The sequence below is a fragment of the Girardinichthys multiradiatus genome, chromosome 4 (genome assembly GCF_021462225.1).
Source record: "Girardinichthys multiradiatus isolate DD_20200921_A chromosome 4, DD_fGirMul_XY1, whole genome shotgun sequence".
In the NCBI taxonomy this organism is placed as follows: domain Eukaryota; kingdom Metazoa; phylum Chordata; class Actinopteri; order Cyprinodontiformes; family Goodeidae; genus Girardinichthys; species Girardinichthys multiradiatus.
Genome location: NC_061797.1, coordinates 106,006 through 125,723, shown reverse-complemented (window position 1 = coordinate 125,723; position 19,718 = coordinate 106,006). Strand labels below are relative to the sequence as shown.

Below are 19,718 nucleotides of genomic sequence, written 5' to 3'. Positions count from 1 at the left end.
GTAAATGCTTAGAAGAAATCAATGCATGGATGGGCCTAAATGTTCTTCAGCTGAATCAAAACAAAACTGAAGTAATAATCTTTGGACCAAAGGAAGAGCGTTTAAAAGTTATCACACAGCTTCAGTTAATACAGCTAGAAACCACCAGTCAGGCTCCAAACCTGGGTGTATTGATGGACTCAGACCTGAACCTTCAGAGGCACATAAAGGTAGTAACAAGGTCGGCCTTCTATCACCTAAAGAACATCTCCAGGATTAAAGGACTAATGTCTCAGCAGGACCTTGAAAAACTAATTCATGCGTTCATCTTTAGTAGAATTGATTACTACAACAGTGTCTTCACAGGCCTGCCTAAAAAGTCAATCAGACAGCTGCAGTTGATCCAGAACACTGCTGCCCATGTCCTCACTAGAACTAAGAAAGTGGAGAACATCACCCCTTTTCTAAAGTCCCTACACTGGCTCCCTGTAGCTCAGAAAATAGACTTTAAAATACTTCTGTTAGTCTATAAATTACTGAATGGCTTAGCACCAAAATACATTACAGACTTGTTGTCAGTGGATCAACCACCCAGACCTCTCAGGTCATCTCGCTCAAATCTACTCTGTGTACCCAAAACCAGAACCAAACATGGAGAAGCAGCTTTTAGTTCTTATGCTCCACTAATCTGGAATAAACTGCCAGAAAAATGTAAAAGCGCCGAAACCCTAAGTTGCTTTAAGTCAAGATTAAAAACTTATTTGTTTAGAGTGGCCTTTACTGTGCCATCTAGGTATGATTAGTTGCGTTTTCAGTCCAATTTTCCTTTCATTTTCTTGTCCATCATTCTATTCTCTTTATTTTATTTTACTTTTTTAAATGACCTCTGTTTGATTTTATCATTTGATTTGTTTTTCTGTGTCTGTATCTGTGTTTATTTGCTTTGTGATTGTATTGTAATTGTATGTACAGCGTTTTGAGTGTCTTGTTGCTGAAAAGCGCTATATAAATAAACTTACCTTACCTGCAGTTGGCCACAGGCTCACCTGCTCCAGCTCTGATTCCTGAGGAATGGCAGAACCACATCAAAGCTGAATAATGTTTCTATTGTGGAACTCCAGGACACTTTATTGCCTCCTGTCCATTGAGGACAAAAGACAGGCATTGTCTGTAAAGTCAGGGAGACAAGTTGACCCATCCACCTCAGGTGAGGAATCCCAACTCACACTCCCAACTACCCTAATATTTTCCAATGACTTTCTGAACCTCTGTGATGTCATAGACTCAGGTTGTGAATGTAACATCATTGACTCATCTGTTGTCTCCCAATGCAATATTAACTTTATTCCTCTCCATCTCCTATTAGAACAAGCTCCCTAGATAGTAATCCCCTGCATCTTATTACCCATCAAACCACTCCCATTGAGATAGTCATATCAAGCAATCGTCAAGAACTCATTTCATTCTTTATTTTTCCCACATTCTACTCACCTATAGTTTTGGGCCATTGATTAAAACAACACACCTCATATTTAAAACCGTCAAAGTCATGCATTGAACCCTGGTCTTTTAAGGGTCTTTTGCAGTCTGCTGTTCCTCCTCTCCCGTCTTCATCTTGTGAAAAAGAGGCTGAACCCCCGGACCTCACCAGTGTTCCATTAGAATATGATGATCTTAGTTTCGTCTTCAGAAAGCACAAGGCCCTATCCCTACCTCCTCAGAGACCGTTCGACTGTCCCATAGACCTCTATCCTGGAGCTCCCTGCCTACAAGTCGACTTTACAATGTATCCCATCCACCAAAGGGCAATTTATATGAAACCCCGAGGCCAACCAAGCCTTCAATGAATTAAAGAAGAGGTTCCCTGAGGCCCTGGTTCTGATCCAGCCCGACCCCCATAAACAGTTTGTGCCCAAAGTCGACACTTCTGATCTGGGGGTCGGAGCTGTTCTCTCCCAGCACCCTAATGCTGATGGAGGGCTACACCCTGTGCCTTTTTTTTTTTCCCACTGCCTCTGTCACTGAACTTCCTGTGCTAGTTTAGACTGATCATAAAAATTTATCTTATCTCCAATCCAAAAGACTCAGTCCCCTTGATGGTCCCTGCTTTTCCTCTCGCTTCAATTTCTCCGTCACATACCATCAAAGAACACTAAGCCAGATGCCTCAATCCCGTCAAATCTCACTTAATGAGGAAGTATACCCAGAATCAGCCCTACTCCCCTGTATCATCGGAAGCCTTACCTGGGAGATTATTCATCAAGCTCTGTTCAACAAACCTGACCCTGGAACCGGTCCACCTAATGGCACCTATGTTACTCATCCAGCAAGGTCAAGACTTATTCATTCTAATTCTCCTGTCACCCTGTAATCAGCAGAACAATTTTCCTCACTAGCCATACATTTTAGTGGTCCTCACTTCATAAAGATGTCTGAGAGTATGTTCTTGGTTGTACCGTCTGTGCTTGCAGCAAAGCAACCAACCAACCCCCAGCTGATCTGCTCCAACCTTAAATGTCCCCGGTCCCACATTGCCCTTGATTTCATCACTGGACACCCCACCTCCAAAGGACTACCACCATCCTAACCTTCATTGACTGATTTTCCAAAGCCTGTCATCTAATTTCTCTCAAAAAGTGGCTTACAAATCAGCTCCTCATCAAACATGTTTTCCAGCTCCATGGCTATCCTCAGGAGTTCCTGTCGGATATTATACTACAGTTCATCTCATGTGTTTGGAAACGGTTCTCCTCAGCCCTTGGAACCAAGTTTTTTTTTCTCTTCTGGATTTCACCCACCGACTAATGGATAAATGGAAAGTATTAATAAAGAACTAGAAGCTGCCCTTAGATGTGTTACCGCTAGCAACCCTGGAATATGCACATAATTCACATACTTCTTCAGCTACTGGTTTTCCCCCTTTGAGACTTCCCTTGGCAATCAACCCCCTCTGTTCCCCGCTGATGAGGACATGTCAGTCAACACCGTGCATCATTACATCCTTCATAGTAGCAGATCTGTTCTATCACTTCCTCTGCTCTTCACCACACTGCAGAGCTCAACTGTAAGATCACTGATTGCAAGAGGGCTCTGGTTCCCATTATGCACCTGGACAAAGGGTCTTGGCTCTCTTCCCGAGATGTTCCAATGAAATCAGTCTCAAGGAAATTGTCAGCCAAATTCATAGGGCCTTAAGAGATTGAGTCAGTCATCAGTCCAACAGCCATCCATCTCGGGCAGCCTCTGAATCCATCCTATGTGCCACATTTCCCAGATTAAACCATTCCATTCCAACACCCTGTGCCCTCCGTCAGTGCACCCTCTGTCCATCCGGGTTATTGATGGACATCCTGCTTCACTACCTCGTATTACCAGACCTTCCAGACGATTTTTAAATGAAACTTCTTAAAGGTTGTTCAGTGGCTACTGAGAGACCACTAAAACCATGATACCCCCATGTACAGAGCTATGTATAACTTTCAATTAAAGAGGGTAACATTTAAGTTAAAGGTTATCTCATAAATTAACCTGACCTGTCATCACATCCTTGCATTCCCAGCACATCTGTAATTTGTGAAGTGAATAAATTGGCGCTGCTCCGCCATGCAGCACAGCTGAATCTGTGCTATTTAGACGATATATCTAAAAGCTTATCGAGTGTTGCATAAATACTGCATAAAGTGCATTTTGCATCCTTGTAGTCATTAAACAGTGTAAAATAACCCCACACTGGACTCAGTTTGGACCATTTCACATTCCTGTTCTGGCATGGCTCCACTGATTATTTCTCTTATAACAATCTTGGTCTGGCTCAGCTTTAGGATGAGTGGCCACACTACAATACTGAAAGGTCTGCCTAAGCAGACATTATTAGTTAATCGAATCAAATACATTTTTATCTGACCATTATTCCACAATTAACCATAAGTCAGTTGCTTGTTTGCATCCCTAATTTGAATCAAATGAGACGCTATGACAGACAAAACGTTTCTTAAATGGTAAAATGGTAAATGGACTGAACTTATATAGCGCTTTTCCAGTCATACAGACCGCTCAAAGCGCTTTACACTAGAGCCACATTCACCCAATTGCACTCACTAACGCTCACACATTCATACACCGATACATAGATCGGTAGGCAACTTGAGGTTAAGTGCCTTGCCCAGGGGCACATCGACCTAAGAAAGCTGTGAGTAAAATATCAAGGCGGGAGGAGGAGGGACTTAGCCGATGTATTATTTCTTCTAAGCATTTATAGTTGAGTTCGTAAAAATGTCATTTTGTCCAAATTTGTTTTGATTGGACACAATATTCGGCTCTATATTGATGTACAGACTACCCTACTAGTCTTCTGAATGTTCACAGTAAAGACGTTAGCAAATTAATTGCAGGCCTAGGTAGAGTGGAGTTCAGCTGCTACAGACACAGGAGGCTTTGTAAACCTGTTGAACATGGCAAACTGTATCCATGTTGGAATTTCCCTCTGCCATCATGCATGAAAAAGTAAAGAAGGGATTTTATTCTACACTGCTGTGGCTTAGGTATATATGAACAATCTTAACAACATGGATTTCTTCTTTACAAGGAACATAGAAACTAGTATAACTGATTATTAATAGACGCATTTTTTCAATATTGTTCTCAGTAATCATAGTACACTTCACAGTTGCAGGCCCAAACTGTAAAGCTAATAAAAATGTGACTTCCTGATAGTAGAGATGGACAGTGTCCTTCAAAATGTCTTGCAGCACAACAGTTTTCAGGAACAATGGCATTCAGGGACATGTGATTATGAAACAACATAGCTAACTATTTCCATTACTAATATACACTGAATAAGTGGTTTTTATATTCCACTACCTGTAATTATCAATCACAAAGCCTTATATTTCACATATACCAACTATAAACATCACAAAGGTAACAGTAAAATGACTCTGCGCCATGTGAGCGAGCTTGAACTCCCGCTGCAGCCTGTGTCTGATGTGGGCCTTTGCTTCTTTGAAGCAATAGTGAATCAAAAAGTAGGCTCATTTTTAAAGAACTAGTTCCATATATGGCAATGTAAGGTCAAGTCTTTCGCATAAAAACATCCCAAAGCATTTTTTAAAAACAAAATTATAGATTTTTTAAACAAAATATAACTTTCTGAACTCATCTTCACCTAGCTAGCTGCGCCCCTCATTGTGGTATGATGATGTTTTTCACTGTTGATGTTGATCAGTGATCATAAATAGACAACATATTATTGACAAAGTACTTTGGTGGTTTCCTTGGTGTGAAAGTGTTTAATTTCATTCATGGCTCCATCACAACTATTAGGGTTTGAGTTCTGGTGGCAGGCTGTTTCTGAAGCTGTTTAGAAGGAAACCGTTTAGAGCGCAATCTGTTGTCATATTTTCTTTGGTGTTTGAGGATGAGCTTTCCTTTGAGGAGTGAGAGTCTTGTAAGAGTGGGGAAAAAAACAGGTTTTCTAGGATTAACTGTGGTTATAGTTGGTTTTCTCCTATAATTAGTTGTGAATACAGTCTGCTGTTGTTTTCCCTTAGGTGCTGGGGTCTGAGTTCAGAGAGATGTGTCTCTACAGTCCCGGCCAGGCTGTTTCATCTTGGTGCAGGGTTCTTCCTGTTAGCCATCTTCACAGGTCTGAGGGAGAGGATTTATCATTTGGCTTTGTGCCAAGAGAGATCCAGGGAGGAGTGTTGGTCAGTTTGCTCTCATTTAGTTTAGCATTCTGTTTCCTGGTGGTTTGTCTAGTGGTTTGTCTGTTTTTCTTATCACTGTTTGAATAATCGGTAGGGTCGTTTAAATTAATTAATTGAAATTAATTGAAAAGTGCAGCTGCTACTAATGCTGTCTGGTCCTTCTGATTCAAAATCAGTTTCATTGATTCTAAATTGATCATACAGGTCCTTCTCAAAATATTAGCATATTGTGATAAAGTTAATTATTTTCCATAATGTAATGATGAAAATTTAACATTCATATATTTTAGATTCATTGCACACTAACTGAAATATTTCAGGTCTTTTATTGTCTTAATACGGATGATTTTGGCATACAGCTCATGAAAACCCAAAATTCCTATCTCACAAAATTAGCATATTTCATCCGACCAATAAAATAAAAGTGTTTTTAATACAAAAAACGTCAACCTTCAAATAATCATGTACATTTATGCACTCAATACTTGGTCGGGAATCCTTTGGCAGAAAGACTGCTTCAATGCGGCGTGGCATGGAGGCAATCAGCCTGTGGCACTGCTGAGGTCTTATGGAGGCCCAGGATGCTTCGATAGCGGCCTTTAGCTCATCCAGAGTGTTGGGTCTTGAGTCTCTCAACGTTCTCTTCACAATATCCCACAGATTCTCTATGGGGTTCAGGTCAGGAGAGTTGGCAGGCCAATTGAGCACAGTGATACCATGGTCAGTAAACCATTTACCAGTGGTTTTGGCACTGTGAGCAGGTGCCAGGTCGTGCTGAAAAATGAAATCTTCATCTCCATAAAGCTTTTCAGCAGATGGAAGCATGAAGTGCTCCAAAATCTCCTGATAGCTAGCTGCATTGACCCTGCCCTTGATAAAACACAGTGGACCAACACCAGCAGCTGACACGGCACCCCAGACCATCACTGACTGTGGGTACTTGACACTGGACTTCTGGCATTTTGGCATTTCCTTCTCCCCAGTCTTCCTCCAGACTCTGGCACCTTGATTTCTGAATGACATGCAGAATTTGCTTTCATCCGAAAAAAGTACTTTGGACCACTGAGCAACAGTCCAGTGCTGCTTCTCTGTAGCCCAGGTCAGGCGCTTCTGCCGCTGTTTCTGGTTCAAAAGTGGCTTGACCTGGGGAATGCGGCACCTGTAGCCCATTTCCTGCCTGTGCACGGTGGCTCTGGATGTTTCTACTCCAGACTCAGTCCACTGCTTCCGCAGGTCCCCCAAGGTCTGGAATCGGCCCTTCTCCACAATCTTCCTCAGGGTCCGGTCACCTCTTCTCGTTGTGCAGCGTTTTCTGCCACACTTTTTCCTTCCCACAGACTTCCCACTGAGGTGCCTTGATACAGCACTCTGGGAACAGCCTATTCGTTCAGAAATGTCTTTCTGTGTCTTACCCTCTTGCTTGAGGGTGTCAATAGTGGCCTTCTGGACAGCAGTCAGGTCGGCAGTCTTACCCATGATTGGGGTTTTGAGTGATGAACCAGGCTGGGAGTTTTAAAGGCCTCAGGAATCTTTTGCAGGTGTTTAGAGTTAACTCGTTGATTCAGATGATTAGGTTCATAGCTCGTTTAGAGACCCTTTTAATGATATGCTAATTTTGTGAGAGGAATTTTGGGTTTTCATGAGCTGTATGCCAAAATCATCCGTATTAAGACAATAAAAAACCTGAAATATTTCAGTTAGTGTGCAATGAATCTAAAATATATGAATGTTAAATTTTCATCATGACATTATGGAAAATAATGAACTTTATCACAATATGCTAATATTTTGAGAAGGACCTGTAGTTATCAAACAATGCAGTCAAGTGCAGTTTATTATTGCAGTTGGGTTTTCTGTCTAAGGAAACCCAGCAGATTGTATTGAGTAACTGACTTGTGGTAATCAATCCCCCTGAAAGAGCATTTAGCAACTGCGGGAAGGAAATCTCCCCTTTAACAGAAAAAACCTCCAGCAGTACCTGAACCAGGCTCAGTGAGCCAGGCCATCTGCAATAACCATTTGGAGGTTAGAGAAAACAGAGCATACAAACAAAAAAAAAACAGAAGAACTGACCCAGTGTGCACTTTCTATGTTAAAGAAAAGTTAAAGGCAGTAATAGTTCCTTTAGTGGCTTCATCTAGGAGAGAAACACAGCTAAGCAGATAAGCTCTGAGCCAGTTTTTAAGTCTATAGGATGAGAGAGAGCATGTACAGTATACAGTCACAGTAAAAGCTCAATTAATAGCTATCTCTATGAGAGAGACAGGGTCAAGTGTGTCAACTGTAAATTCCAGGACACAAACATTCACAGAAAAGTTACAGATCAAGAAGAAGTAATTTCTTCAAACTTCCCAGTCGGGTGTGACTAAATCTGGTGTGGAAACACTATTGCAGAGAATGCCACAGGTTGACTTGTGACCTTGCACATGTACTCAGTTTTATTGACACCACCAACCATGCCTCCTGGCCAATCAAATCCAGGAAATCCTCTTAGATGTATGGCAGGAAAAACTGCTGCACAGGGCAGTCAGGAAACTTAGATCCTCTATTGTCAGCAGCAAATAAGAATGCCTACTCAGCAAAGGAGGTATCAACTACTCTCTGGATACACATGCAAAAATGCAATAAAACTGAGAGCAATTGTGAGATAATAAAAAATTCAATTCAAAAATACTTTATTAATCCCAAAGGGAAATAAAATGTTGTTGTAGCTCATTATGAGGGTTTCCTCAAAGAGCCGTTGTAGATGCTGATGGTTGTGGGCTGGAAGGATCTCCTGTAGCGCTCCGTCTTACAGCAGATCTGAAGAAGCCTCTGACTGAAGACACTCTGTTGTTGTAGGACAGTCTCATGAAGAGGATGCTCAGGGTTCTCCATAATGTTCTTCATTTTATGAAGAATCCGTCTTTCCAGAATGATCTCCACAGGTTCCAGAGGAGTCACCAGAACAGAACCAGCCTTCTTTATCAGCTTGTTGAGCTTTTTTAAGTCCCTGGCTCTGATGCTGCTTCCCCAGCAGATGATGGCAGAAGAGATCACACTTTCCACAACAGACTTATAGAAGATATGCAGCATCTTGCTGCAAACCCCAAAGGACCTAAGCTTCCTCAAGAAGTACAGTCTGCTCTGTCCCTTCTTGTAGATGGCTTCACAGTTGCATCTCCACTCTAGTCTCTTGTCCAGGTGAACACTGAGGTATTTATACTCCTCTACCACCTCCACTTCTTCTCCCATGATAGAAATAGTGACTGGCCTATTCTTGTTTCTCTTAAAATCTACAATTATCTCCTTTGCTTTATTCATCCTCAAGATGAGATGATTGTTTCCACAACATGCCACAAAGTGGTCCACCAGATCCTTGTACTCAACTTCTTGTCCATCTCTGATCCACCCCACAACTGCAGAATCATCCGAGTATTTCTGCAGATGACAGGAGTCTGTCTTGTACTGGAAGTCTGAGGTGTACAGAGTAAAAAGGAATGGTGAGAGTACAGTCCCCTGTGGTGCTCCTGTGCTGCTGACTACCTGGTTAGACTCACAACCCTTCAGTCTCACAAACTGTGATCTGTTTGTCAGGTAGTCTTTGATCCAGGAGATTGTTGAGGCCTCCACCTGAGTCTTCTGGAGTTTCTGACAAAGCAAATCAGGTTGGATTGTATTAAATGCACTGGAGAAATCAAAGAACATGATCCTCACAGTGCTGCTGGCTTTGTCCAGATGACAGTGGGTTTGTTGAAGCAGGTGTATGACAGCATCTTCAGCTACAACTCCACAGCGATAAGCAAACTGAAGGGGGTCCTGATGGTTTACTGTTTGCTTACTCAGGTGGGCCAACAGGAGTCTCTCTAGGACCTTCATGATGTGAGATGTCAGGGCAACAGGTCTATAGTCATTGAGGACTGATGGGTGAGTTTTCTTTGGTACCAGAACAAGACAGGAGGTCTTCCACAACACCGGAACCTTCTTCTGGGCCAGGCTAAGGTTGAAGAGGTGCTGCAGAATCCCACAGAGCTGCTCTGCACATGCCTTCAGGACTCTAGGGCTGACATGATCTGGACCTGCAGCCTTATTCCGATTCAGTCTCTCCAGTTGCATCTTCACTTGACTTCTTGAGACACACAGGTGGAAGGAGGAGGCAAAGGAAGCATCAGCATCTTCTGATATGGTTGAAGGCAAACATGTAGAAGCAGAAGGGTCTAGGACTGAGGTGGAAGATAAAACATGTGAGGTGTTACTGGACAGCTGTGTGTCAAAGGAAGGTGGAATGTCTGTTTGGCTGTGAGCAGGAGAGGAGGATGCGAAGCTTGTTTCTGAACTGAACCTATTGAAGAATGTGTTCAGTTCATTGGCTCTGTCCAGACATCCATCGGTCTGATCATCCTTCTGCTTGAAGCCTGTGATCTTCTTCATCCCTGTCCACACATCTCTGATATTGTTTTGCTGGAGCTGCTCTCCAGCTTCTTCTTGTACACCTCCTTGCTGTCTCTTATCTTGACTTTAAGTTGCTTCTGTAAACTCAATAATTCTCTGTCTCCCTCTCTGAAGGCTCGTTTTTTCTTGTTAAGCAGGTCCTTCAGGTCACTGGTGATCCAAGGTTTGTTATTGGGGAAGCATCTCACGGTTCTGGTGGGGATGATGTTATCCACACAGAAGTTTATATAGTCGGTTACACACTCAGTCATGGCATTGATGTCCTCTCCATGTGGCTGGCACAGTGCGTCCCAGTCTAGCCTCAAAGCAACCTTGCAGAGCTTCTTCAGCTTCCTGTGACCATTTTCTCACAGTCCTCTTTATTACAGGTTGCCTCTGAACAAGGGGCTTATATTTTGAGCAGAGAAAAACAAGATTGTGATCTGATTTGCATGGAGGAGGTCTTGCTGTAGAGATGTATGAGTCCTTGACATTTGCATAAAACAAATCCAATGTTTTGTTTTCTCTGGTAGAGCAGCTGACAAACTGTTGAAACGTTGGAAGTGTAGCAGAGTGAAGCATGGTTAAAATCACCAGAAATTGCCACAAAAGCATTGGGCTTTTGTATCTGTAGCTTAGCAACAACTGAGCTGATGGCATCACTTGCAGTGTCGGCAACAGCGGAAGGTGGAACGTAAACTGTTGCCAAAATAACACTGGTGAACTCTCTGGGTAAATAATATGCACGAAAACTTACTGCCAACAGTTCAATATCTGGACTGCAGAGATGACACTTCACAGTAACATGTCCTGGATTACACCTTCTGTTGTTCACAAGTACCACCTCCTTTACATTTGCCGCTCCTCTTTAAATCTCTGTCTGCTCGTATGGTTAAAAAGCCCGGCAGAGAGATGCTGGAGTCAGGGATATGATCCTGCAGCCATGTGTTGGGAGTTATGATTATTGATTGATTAATCTTGATCAATAATTATAATTAAAAATCATAATTTGACTAAATCAATTTCTTAACCAAAATCCTCATTTATGAATCGAGACCAGAGATGTTTCTGGTGTTGTAATTGTGGCTCAACGCCTTTGACAATTACAACCGTTAAATACTCCGTAATAATTAATAACTATTACCAGAGATGTTACTGTTTAATCGACCGTTTCTGTTGAAACGTGTGGAACTTTAACCTTATCTTGACTGATAACTCACTCTTGTACAAAATAAACACAGAACGCCTTCTGTTATCATCTATGTGAAAATTTATTAAATCACCGCCTGATACAATCCGTTCTTCCGATTTAATAATCTTCACCTACTCAACATGCAAAGTTCTACATAAAAGGGGTAAAATATCTAACTAAGCAAAAATAAAGCAAAACAGCAGTGGGTGTGTATTGAATCAACCAGCAGTTATGGCAAAAATGAGAATATGACGAAGGTGTGGGGGTGAGTGGAGGGTGGGGCGCAGCTCCAACTGTAACTCAGTTATACTCAGTCATAAAACCTCCCCCAACTCCTGAGCAGACAAAGAGTTATAAAACTTTTGGCGGCAAGCTAGCAAGCAGTGAGGTTGAAGACAAAGAAAAATGGGGAATTTCACCAAGAGGTTATTTTAGCAGTCCAGTCTCACAGCGCACCTGCGCTGACTCTCAGGTGGTAAATACCCCACAAAACATGCACAGAGCTGGGAGCGCAACGGCTTCCAGACATCAACACAGCACATCAATGTTTCAATAACAAGGTTACATGCACATATCGTTCAGAACACATTAGATTCTAACTAGCAAATCTCATCGCACTAAGACCTCCTACTCTGCCCAGACTTTCTAAGAAAGAAATAAAATAAAGGATGGGTTTTACTTGTTGTCGGCTTTCTTCTGAGCGGGGTCGAGCGAGGAAGGGGAGGGGAGTTGGAGGTTAACTGTGCGTCCACAATTAACTTCAGGAGAAGCGGTCAATCTTCGTCCTCTGGCACCCTTGGCGAAAAGGAAAAATATGATCTGACCATCAAAGTCAACTTCGGATGAAACACGGTGGCGGTTCGTCTCCTCAAAACTCCGTGTTTTTAGTTACGTGTTAAACTCACGTCTTCGATTGGCAAAGTGAAATTTCTGGCCTTCCTAGTCCAGAAACCTCAGTTATGAAGTGTTCGTTAGCCAACAAGAGAGAATAAATGAGATCCACTCGGAACTCTTCTCCAGGTGATGCTTCAGATGTTGGTGATTGGGTCACAATCTCCAGCTGAAGGCGGGGGTTCAAAATGGAGGCCCTGTTATATAGCATCTTGTGACGTCAGACTTGGGACGCCACGTCATATCAGTCGTAGTGTTCGACCGGGTATGTAGGAGTGGACTGTCCTGGATACAAAATGGCATTGGAAAGGCATAGTGACGTCTGACAACATGCACATGGTCCAATATTCAGCAAACAAGTGGTTCAACACATGTCTCAGTAAAACACATAATACTGCATGCCCGGTACTCTGGCTGGGTCCTTTGTAGGGCTTGGAGTTCATCCAACTTGTTTCCCAATGATCTCACATTGCCCAATAGTCAACGGAAGAGATGGTTTGAACTTCCTCCTTCTCTCTCTTCTCTTACCTCCTGCTCTGCATCCACGGCATCTCCTTTTCAACTCATCAGGGATTTGGGGTTGTAGTTGAAGTATTATTTGAGCTTTTGAGATATTAATGAGCTGCTCCCGGTTGTAAGAAACAACCCGGTTGCCATGGCAATGCATCATAACAAATGTCCAAAAATAGAAAGTATTAAGAAAAATCCTGCAAGCTGCACAGCATCTGACACTGGAGTGGACAGTCGTCCAAAAAAAATCAACTGTATACACCACAAGAAGAATAGTTCCCAAAAAAGAATAAATCAGAATCAAAAGTATCAGAACTACTCCAACCTGCTGCCACCATGAGCTAGAATTTTTTAGAAGAAGTATGAATTTCTAGAAAAAGTATGCTTACTTATTTTATTTCATTAGTGTGAGTGCACACCCTTTTTAATTCAAACCTGGGCAACTGCCTATGTTACCCATATGAGAAACCACCACTGTATAAAGCAGTAACATCTTTGTGAAGCATATGACAGGTCAGTAAGTTAACACATATTCATAGCTTAATGTAAATATTGCAATCTGGGTCCTAACTCATCTGATTAATTTCAAAGAAACCACACTTCCCACCCATTACCCTATTAAGACAATGTCCATGGCCAAAACAGAATAGATCAAAAAAATAATCTAAAAGGAGGAAACCATAAAAATCTCATAAAAATAAATAAAACTCAGACAGGAAAGAAAAATAAATCAATTAAAACCTGGCTGCAGCAAGAGGATTATGGTACTATAATTGAGTCAACTCCTTCTAATTATTTAATTTCTTCATACCTTAAAATACTGGGCGAGGAGTCCCATTCCTAATCAATTGATTAGTTGCAGACCAATTAATAGCTACAACTCGTCGTTGTGTTCTGCTTTATCCGGGACCGGATCGTTGGGGCAGACGTCCGTCTCCCCAGACACCTCCTCCAGTACCTCCAGGGGGAGCCCAAGGCGTTCCCAGGCCAGCCGAGAGACATAGTCCCTCCAGCGTGTCCTGGGCCTTCCCCTGGGCCTCCTCCCGGTGGGACGTGCCTGGAACACCTCCCGAGGAAGGCGTCCAGGAAGCATCTGGTATAGATGCCCGAGCCACCTCAACTGGCTCTTCTCGATGTGGAGGAGCAGCGGCTCTACTCCGAGCCCCTCCCGGATGGCCTAGCTCCTCACCCTATAGCTACAACTCTTTTGAACAATTAATCCTTAGTGTTCCTCATTCAAATTGCAAAGTACTAAACCCACTTCTGGTTTTTGTTGTGTACAGTCCACCAGGCCCTTATTCTCAATTTTAGTCAGTTGTCAGATTTCTTATCTGACTTAGTGTTAGATATAGAAAAGGTCATTATAGTGGTGGATTTTAACATTTATGTTGACACAGAAAGTGATAGCCTAAATATAGCCTTTAATGATATCTTGGACTCAATTAGCTTTGCTCAAAACATTAACAAAGCTACCCACCTTTGTTTTCATTCTCTGGACCTTGTGCTGACATATGGCATTGAGCGTGAATAAATATTTCCTCATAACCCTGACCTGTCTGCCCATTTTTTAATAACCTTTGAGTGTAATTTAACTGAGTACTCCACACCTGAAAAAATATTTCTTTATAGTAGATCATTATCAGACAATGCTGTAACAACCTTTTAAGAATCTGTTCCATTTTCAATTTCCCCATTAACACAGAAAAACACAGATGAGGGCAATAATTTAGTTTTCTTCCCCTTCACAAATTGATTCTGTAGTTCATAGTGTTACTTCCTCACTGAGTGATGCATTAGACAATGTAGTCTCCCTGAAAAAGATGGTAATTATTCATAGGAGACTTGCTCCCTGGTTTAATTCAGGGCGGTATACTTTAAAGCACACTGTTAGAAAATTGGAAATAAAATGGTGGTCTACACACTAATGTATAATGTCTACTGTTGTATAAAAAGACACTTTGCCAAGCTAGAACAGCTTATTTCTTATTATTAATAGAAAAGAATAAGCATAATCCTAGGTTTCTTTTTAGTACAGTTGCTAAACTTACACAGAGTCATAGCTCTGTTGAGCCATCCATTCCCCCAGCTCTCAGCAGTAATGACATTATGGAATCCTTTTTAAATAAAATGTATTCTATTAAAAATTAGAACCATTAGCATACTCCCGAACATGATTACTTCATCCTCAGTAAGTGAGACAGAATTGGAAGTAACTGTAGAATCTGATCTGTTTGGATTGCTTTGATCCAGTCGAGCTTCCTGAGTTATCAAAAATATTAGCTTCATCTAAACCTTCCACTTGTATGTTAGACTCAATCCCAACCAAATTATTTAAGGCAGTGATACCTTTGATTACCAGCTCAGAACTAGGCTGATTTAGATCTTAAAGCCTTATAAATGGGGTTGGGACCATCAGCTGTGTTGTGCAGAAGGTGGATACAGTACACAGCTGATAGTCCTACTGAATATACTGTTAGAATTTGTATTATGGCAAGAAAAAAGCAGCTAAGGAAAGAAAAATGAGTGGCCATCATTACTTTAAGAAATGAAGGTCAGTCAGTCCGAACAATTCGGAAAACTTTGACCCCAAGTGCGGTCGCAAAAACCATCAAGCGCTACAAAGAAACTGGCTCACATGAGGACCGCCCCAGGAAAGGAAGACCAAGAGTCACCTCTGCTGCGGACGATAAGTTCATCCGAGTCACCAGCCTCAGAAATCGCAGGTTAACAGCAGCTCCGATTAGAGAACAGGTCAATGCCACACAGAGTTCTAGCAGCAGACACATCTCTAGAACAACTGTTAAGAGGAGACTGTGTGAATCAGGCCTTCATGGTAACATAGCTGCTAGGAAACCACTGCTGAGGACAGGCAACAAGCAGAAGAGACTTGTTTGGGCTAAAGAACACCAGGAAAGTACATTAGACCAGTGGAAATCTGTGCTTTGGTCAGATGAGTCCAAGTTTGAGATCTTTGGTTCCAACCACCGTGTCTTTGTGCGGCGCAGAAGAGGTGAACAGATGGACTCTACATGCCTGGTTCCCACCGTGAAGCATGGTAGAGGAGGAGGTGTGATGGTGTGGGGGTGCTTTGCTGGTGACACTGTTAGGGATTTATTTAAAATTGAAGGCATACTGAACCAGCATGGCTACCACAGCATCTTGCAGCGGCATGCTATTCCATCCGGTTTGCGTTTAGTTGGACCATCATTTATTTTTCAACAGGACAATGACCCCAAACACACCTCCGGGCTGTGTAAGGGCTATTTGACCAAGAAGGAGAGTGATGGGTTGCTGCGCCAGATGACCTGGCCTCCACAGTCACTGGACCTGAACCCAATTGAGATGGTTTGGGGTAAGCTGGACCGCAGAGTGAAGACAAAAGGGCCATCAACAGAATACCAAGAGTGTGCGGAGCAGTAATCAAAGCAAAAGGTGGCTACTTTGAAGAACCTAGAATATAAGACATATTTTCAGTTGTTTCACACTTTTTTGTTCAGTATATAATTCCACGTGTTAATTCATAGTTTTGATGCCTTCAGTGTGAAGCTACAATATTCATAGTCATGAAAATAGAGAAAACTCTTTGAATGAGAAGGTGTGTCCAAACTTTTGGTCTGTACTGTATATGCTTCCAATAGGTAAAATTATGAGGCAGCATGGGATACCTTTTCACTGTTATGCTGATGATACTCAGCTTTATCAGGCATGTCTTGAAGAGATAAAAACTTAGATTACTTAAAATGTTCTGCTTCAAAATTCAGACAAGACAGAAGTTGTTGTCTTTTGACTGGAATCTTTAAAAAAGAAACTGCTTAGTCACTCAATTAATGTGGACGGCACTAAATTGACCTCCGGTAATAAAGTAAAAAATCTTTGGTGTTATTTTTGACCAGGAAATGTAATTTAAATCCCATATTAAACACGTTTCTAGGATTTTCTTATTTTACCTCTGGAACATTGCCAAAATTAGAAATATCCTGTCCAGGAGTGACACTGAAAAACTAGTCCATGCATTTGTTACTTCAAGGCTGGACTATTGTAATTCTTTACTATCAGGATGTCCACAAAATGCAGTTAAAAGCCTTCAGCTGATCCAAAATACTACAGCAAGAATTCTGATGAAAATTAAAAAGAGAGATCATATTTCTCCTATTTTAGCTTCCCTTCATTGGCTCCCTGTTAAATCCAGAATAGAATTTAAAATTCTCCTCCTCACATATAAAGCCCTTAATGATCTAGCTCCATCATACATCAGAGATCTGATTGGTCCATATGTTCCTAACAGAGCACTTTGTTCTCAGACTGCAGGTTTACTGGTGGTTCCTAGAGTCTCTAGAAGTAGAATGGGAGGCAGATCCTTTAGTTATCAGGCTCCTCTCCTGTGGAACCAGCTCACAGTTTTAGTCCGTGAGGCAGACACCCTGTCTACTTTTAAGGCTAGGCTTAAAACTTTCCTTTTTGATAAAGCTTATAGTTAGAGTGGCTTAGGTTATCCTGAGCTATCTCTGTAGTTATGCTGCTATAGGCTTAGGCTGCTGGAGGACATAATGACCACTTTCACCCTCTTCGCTACATTCTCACACTACTCTCTAATTCTGCATTATTTGCTGTTATTTCAGCTTTTAACTTTATGTTCTCTCTCTTTTCTCTTCCTAGAAGCTACACCTGGCCTGACTCTGTGTTTAGCTGTGGAACCTTCCTGGAGGGGGACATCAACCAAGCTTCTGCGGGCCACAACTTATTGCTCAACTATGATACACTTGGCGCAGTCTTTCAGTGTTTAACCCTTTCTCTCTCCTAGACATAGCTACTGGCTGAGCTTCTACTGTAACTAACACAATGTGCTCTCTTTCAGACTCTAGACTTAAATACTGGCTCAGAGTTCATCTGCTTAGCTATCTTTATCTCCTAAATAAACCCACTAAAGGAGTTATAACCATTAATGTTTCACTTTCTTTCCCATAGAAAGTACTCCTGGATCAGTGCTTCTGTGTTCTTTTTTGTCTCTGCTCTGTTCTCTGAAACCCCCAGTTGGTCGTGGCAGATGACCGCTCACACTGAGCCTGGTTCTGCTGGAGGATTCTGTTGGATTGGTGCGAGGACTTGTTATCACTCATGTAAAAACTTTGTGCTGTAATGCACCTGCACTCTGCTCTGTATCATGCTCTGGTATGCAGTTCTCCCTGTGTGCAGTCCTCCCGGTGTGTGTGGGATGCCGTTATCTATTTGTACACACACACACACCAGAGGCCCGTGAGATCCAGCCTCCTTTCAGCCTCGCACACACACACACCCTGTCTAAACTGTCTGTTGAACTGTGCATATAAATAAAGAGATAGGGTGTCAAAACTTTGTAGTCTGCACTGCAAAGTGAGCTACCCTTGCTGCAAGTATAACTGACTATCGTTCTTGCCTCTGAGTTGACTTAATAATACCTAATAGACTGCTCCTGTTAAAAGGGAGTTTTTCCTCTCCACTGTCGCTACATGCATGCTTAGTATGAGGGATTGCTGCAAAGTCAATGCAAGCGAATATCCACTGTCTCTACATGCTCACCCAGGAGGAATGAATGCTGCAAGTCACTGACTCGATACAATCTGCTGGGTTTCCTTAGATAGAAAAACGTTTTAACTAATTTGAATAAATAACTGAATCTGGTTGTGCTGTTTGATCAAGTTAGGAATAATTGTAATGTATGAACTGACTTGAAGTCTGTATGATTTGATTGAATTGACTTTGTAAAGAGACGACATGTGTTGTTAATTGGCGCTATATAAATAAAACTGAACTGAATTGAATTGAACTTCCCGTCATATGTGGCCCTGCTTACTAGCCTGCATGTTCACGGCAGGCTCTGCGGTGGGAGAACAGCTGTGGAGGGAGGGCTGTATCATGGCAGAGAGCAAGGGGGAGGGACCTGTGAGGTGTGCTTGTTAAAGATTTTACTGCAGCTTTAAGGGGAATTGATTGCAAAGAACGTGGCCACAAGTTCTGGAGCACCTCCACCTCAGTCCAAAGGAAACCTGTGTTCTGTAAGTCTGTAAATGGACCAAACATTTCTATACCACTATGGACACCAGCATACGATTGTTATAAATATTCTATTTTCAAATGAATCAAGTTGTTTATAGCTAAAATAACTACTATTTTTTAAATATTAAGTGGTTAATAGTTCTCACTGTATTTTATGAGAAGTGTGCCTTAGTGTTTGCAACAAGTACAGACATCACCAACATTAAAACTCTTAGTTCAGCTTTTTCAATGAAATTGATTCTAGAGGAAATACTTAGACATATTTGACTGAAATAGTAATTTTGTTCATCAAATATCTAAACAATACGAATGTTCTAAATATTTTGTGCAGAAAAAAATCATAGGGTGCAGTAAATAAATGGATATATGAACATCCTGTGGATGTTTATTTCATCATTGACATATCATTGATAGCACTGTTGCCTTGCCTTGTTTTATTCAGCTATATTGTGATAACCTCAATTCTGTTGCTTAAAGATCATTGATAATTAGCATTTATTTTTGATCTACATAAAAGGGCTACAGGGTAAAAAAATATTTGCTCTTGAATATCTTTACATTGTTGTCAAGTATAAATTTTCCTGAAAACCTCAGCCTGTGTCATTTAATGATTGTCATGTTTTTCAAAAACATCCCTGCTTTGAAGGAGGGAAGGTATGAGTGGACTGTTTGGTCACAACAGAAACACTGTTGAGACCAAACACATCTCAAAATGAGAAAATGTACATGTATGTGTGTGATTCTACAGAGATAAAGCAAAAATGTACACATTGAGTACTCATTAATGAGTACTCAATGTGCTTATTGTCAGTGCTCTGCCTGAGTAACTTATACTTCAATTATACAGATACCCAGAATCTCAATACTTACAGCAGAGCTCATACTGTTGACTTTATCCAGGAGAGCAATAATGAGGCTGTAGAGATTTCCCAGGTATAAAACAAGGACTCTGCAAACACAGAAGTACACAAATCTATTATATAAAACAATATCAAACT

General features: G+C 41.6%; 1 protein-coding gene across 1 annotated transcript in view; it reads right to left on the bottom strand.

Annotated features, from left to right (window-relative positions):
- The window catches only part of LOC124866730 (transmembrane channel-like protein 3), a 146,244-nt gene that overhangs the window by 80,761 nt on the left and 45,765 nt on the right, over positions 1–19,718 (bottom strand). Inside the window, exons 13-14 of the mRNA XM_047362652.1 lie at positions 19,591–19,669; positions 999–1,043 (exon numbers count right to left, since the gene is read on the bottom strand). Coding sequence (XP_047218608.1) covers positions 999–1,043; positions 19,591–19,669 — 124 coding nt within the window. The remainder of the gene's footprint in view (positions 1–998; positions 1,044–19,590; positions 19,670–19,718) is intronic.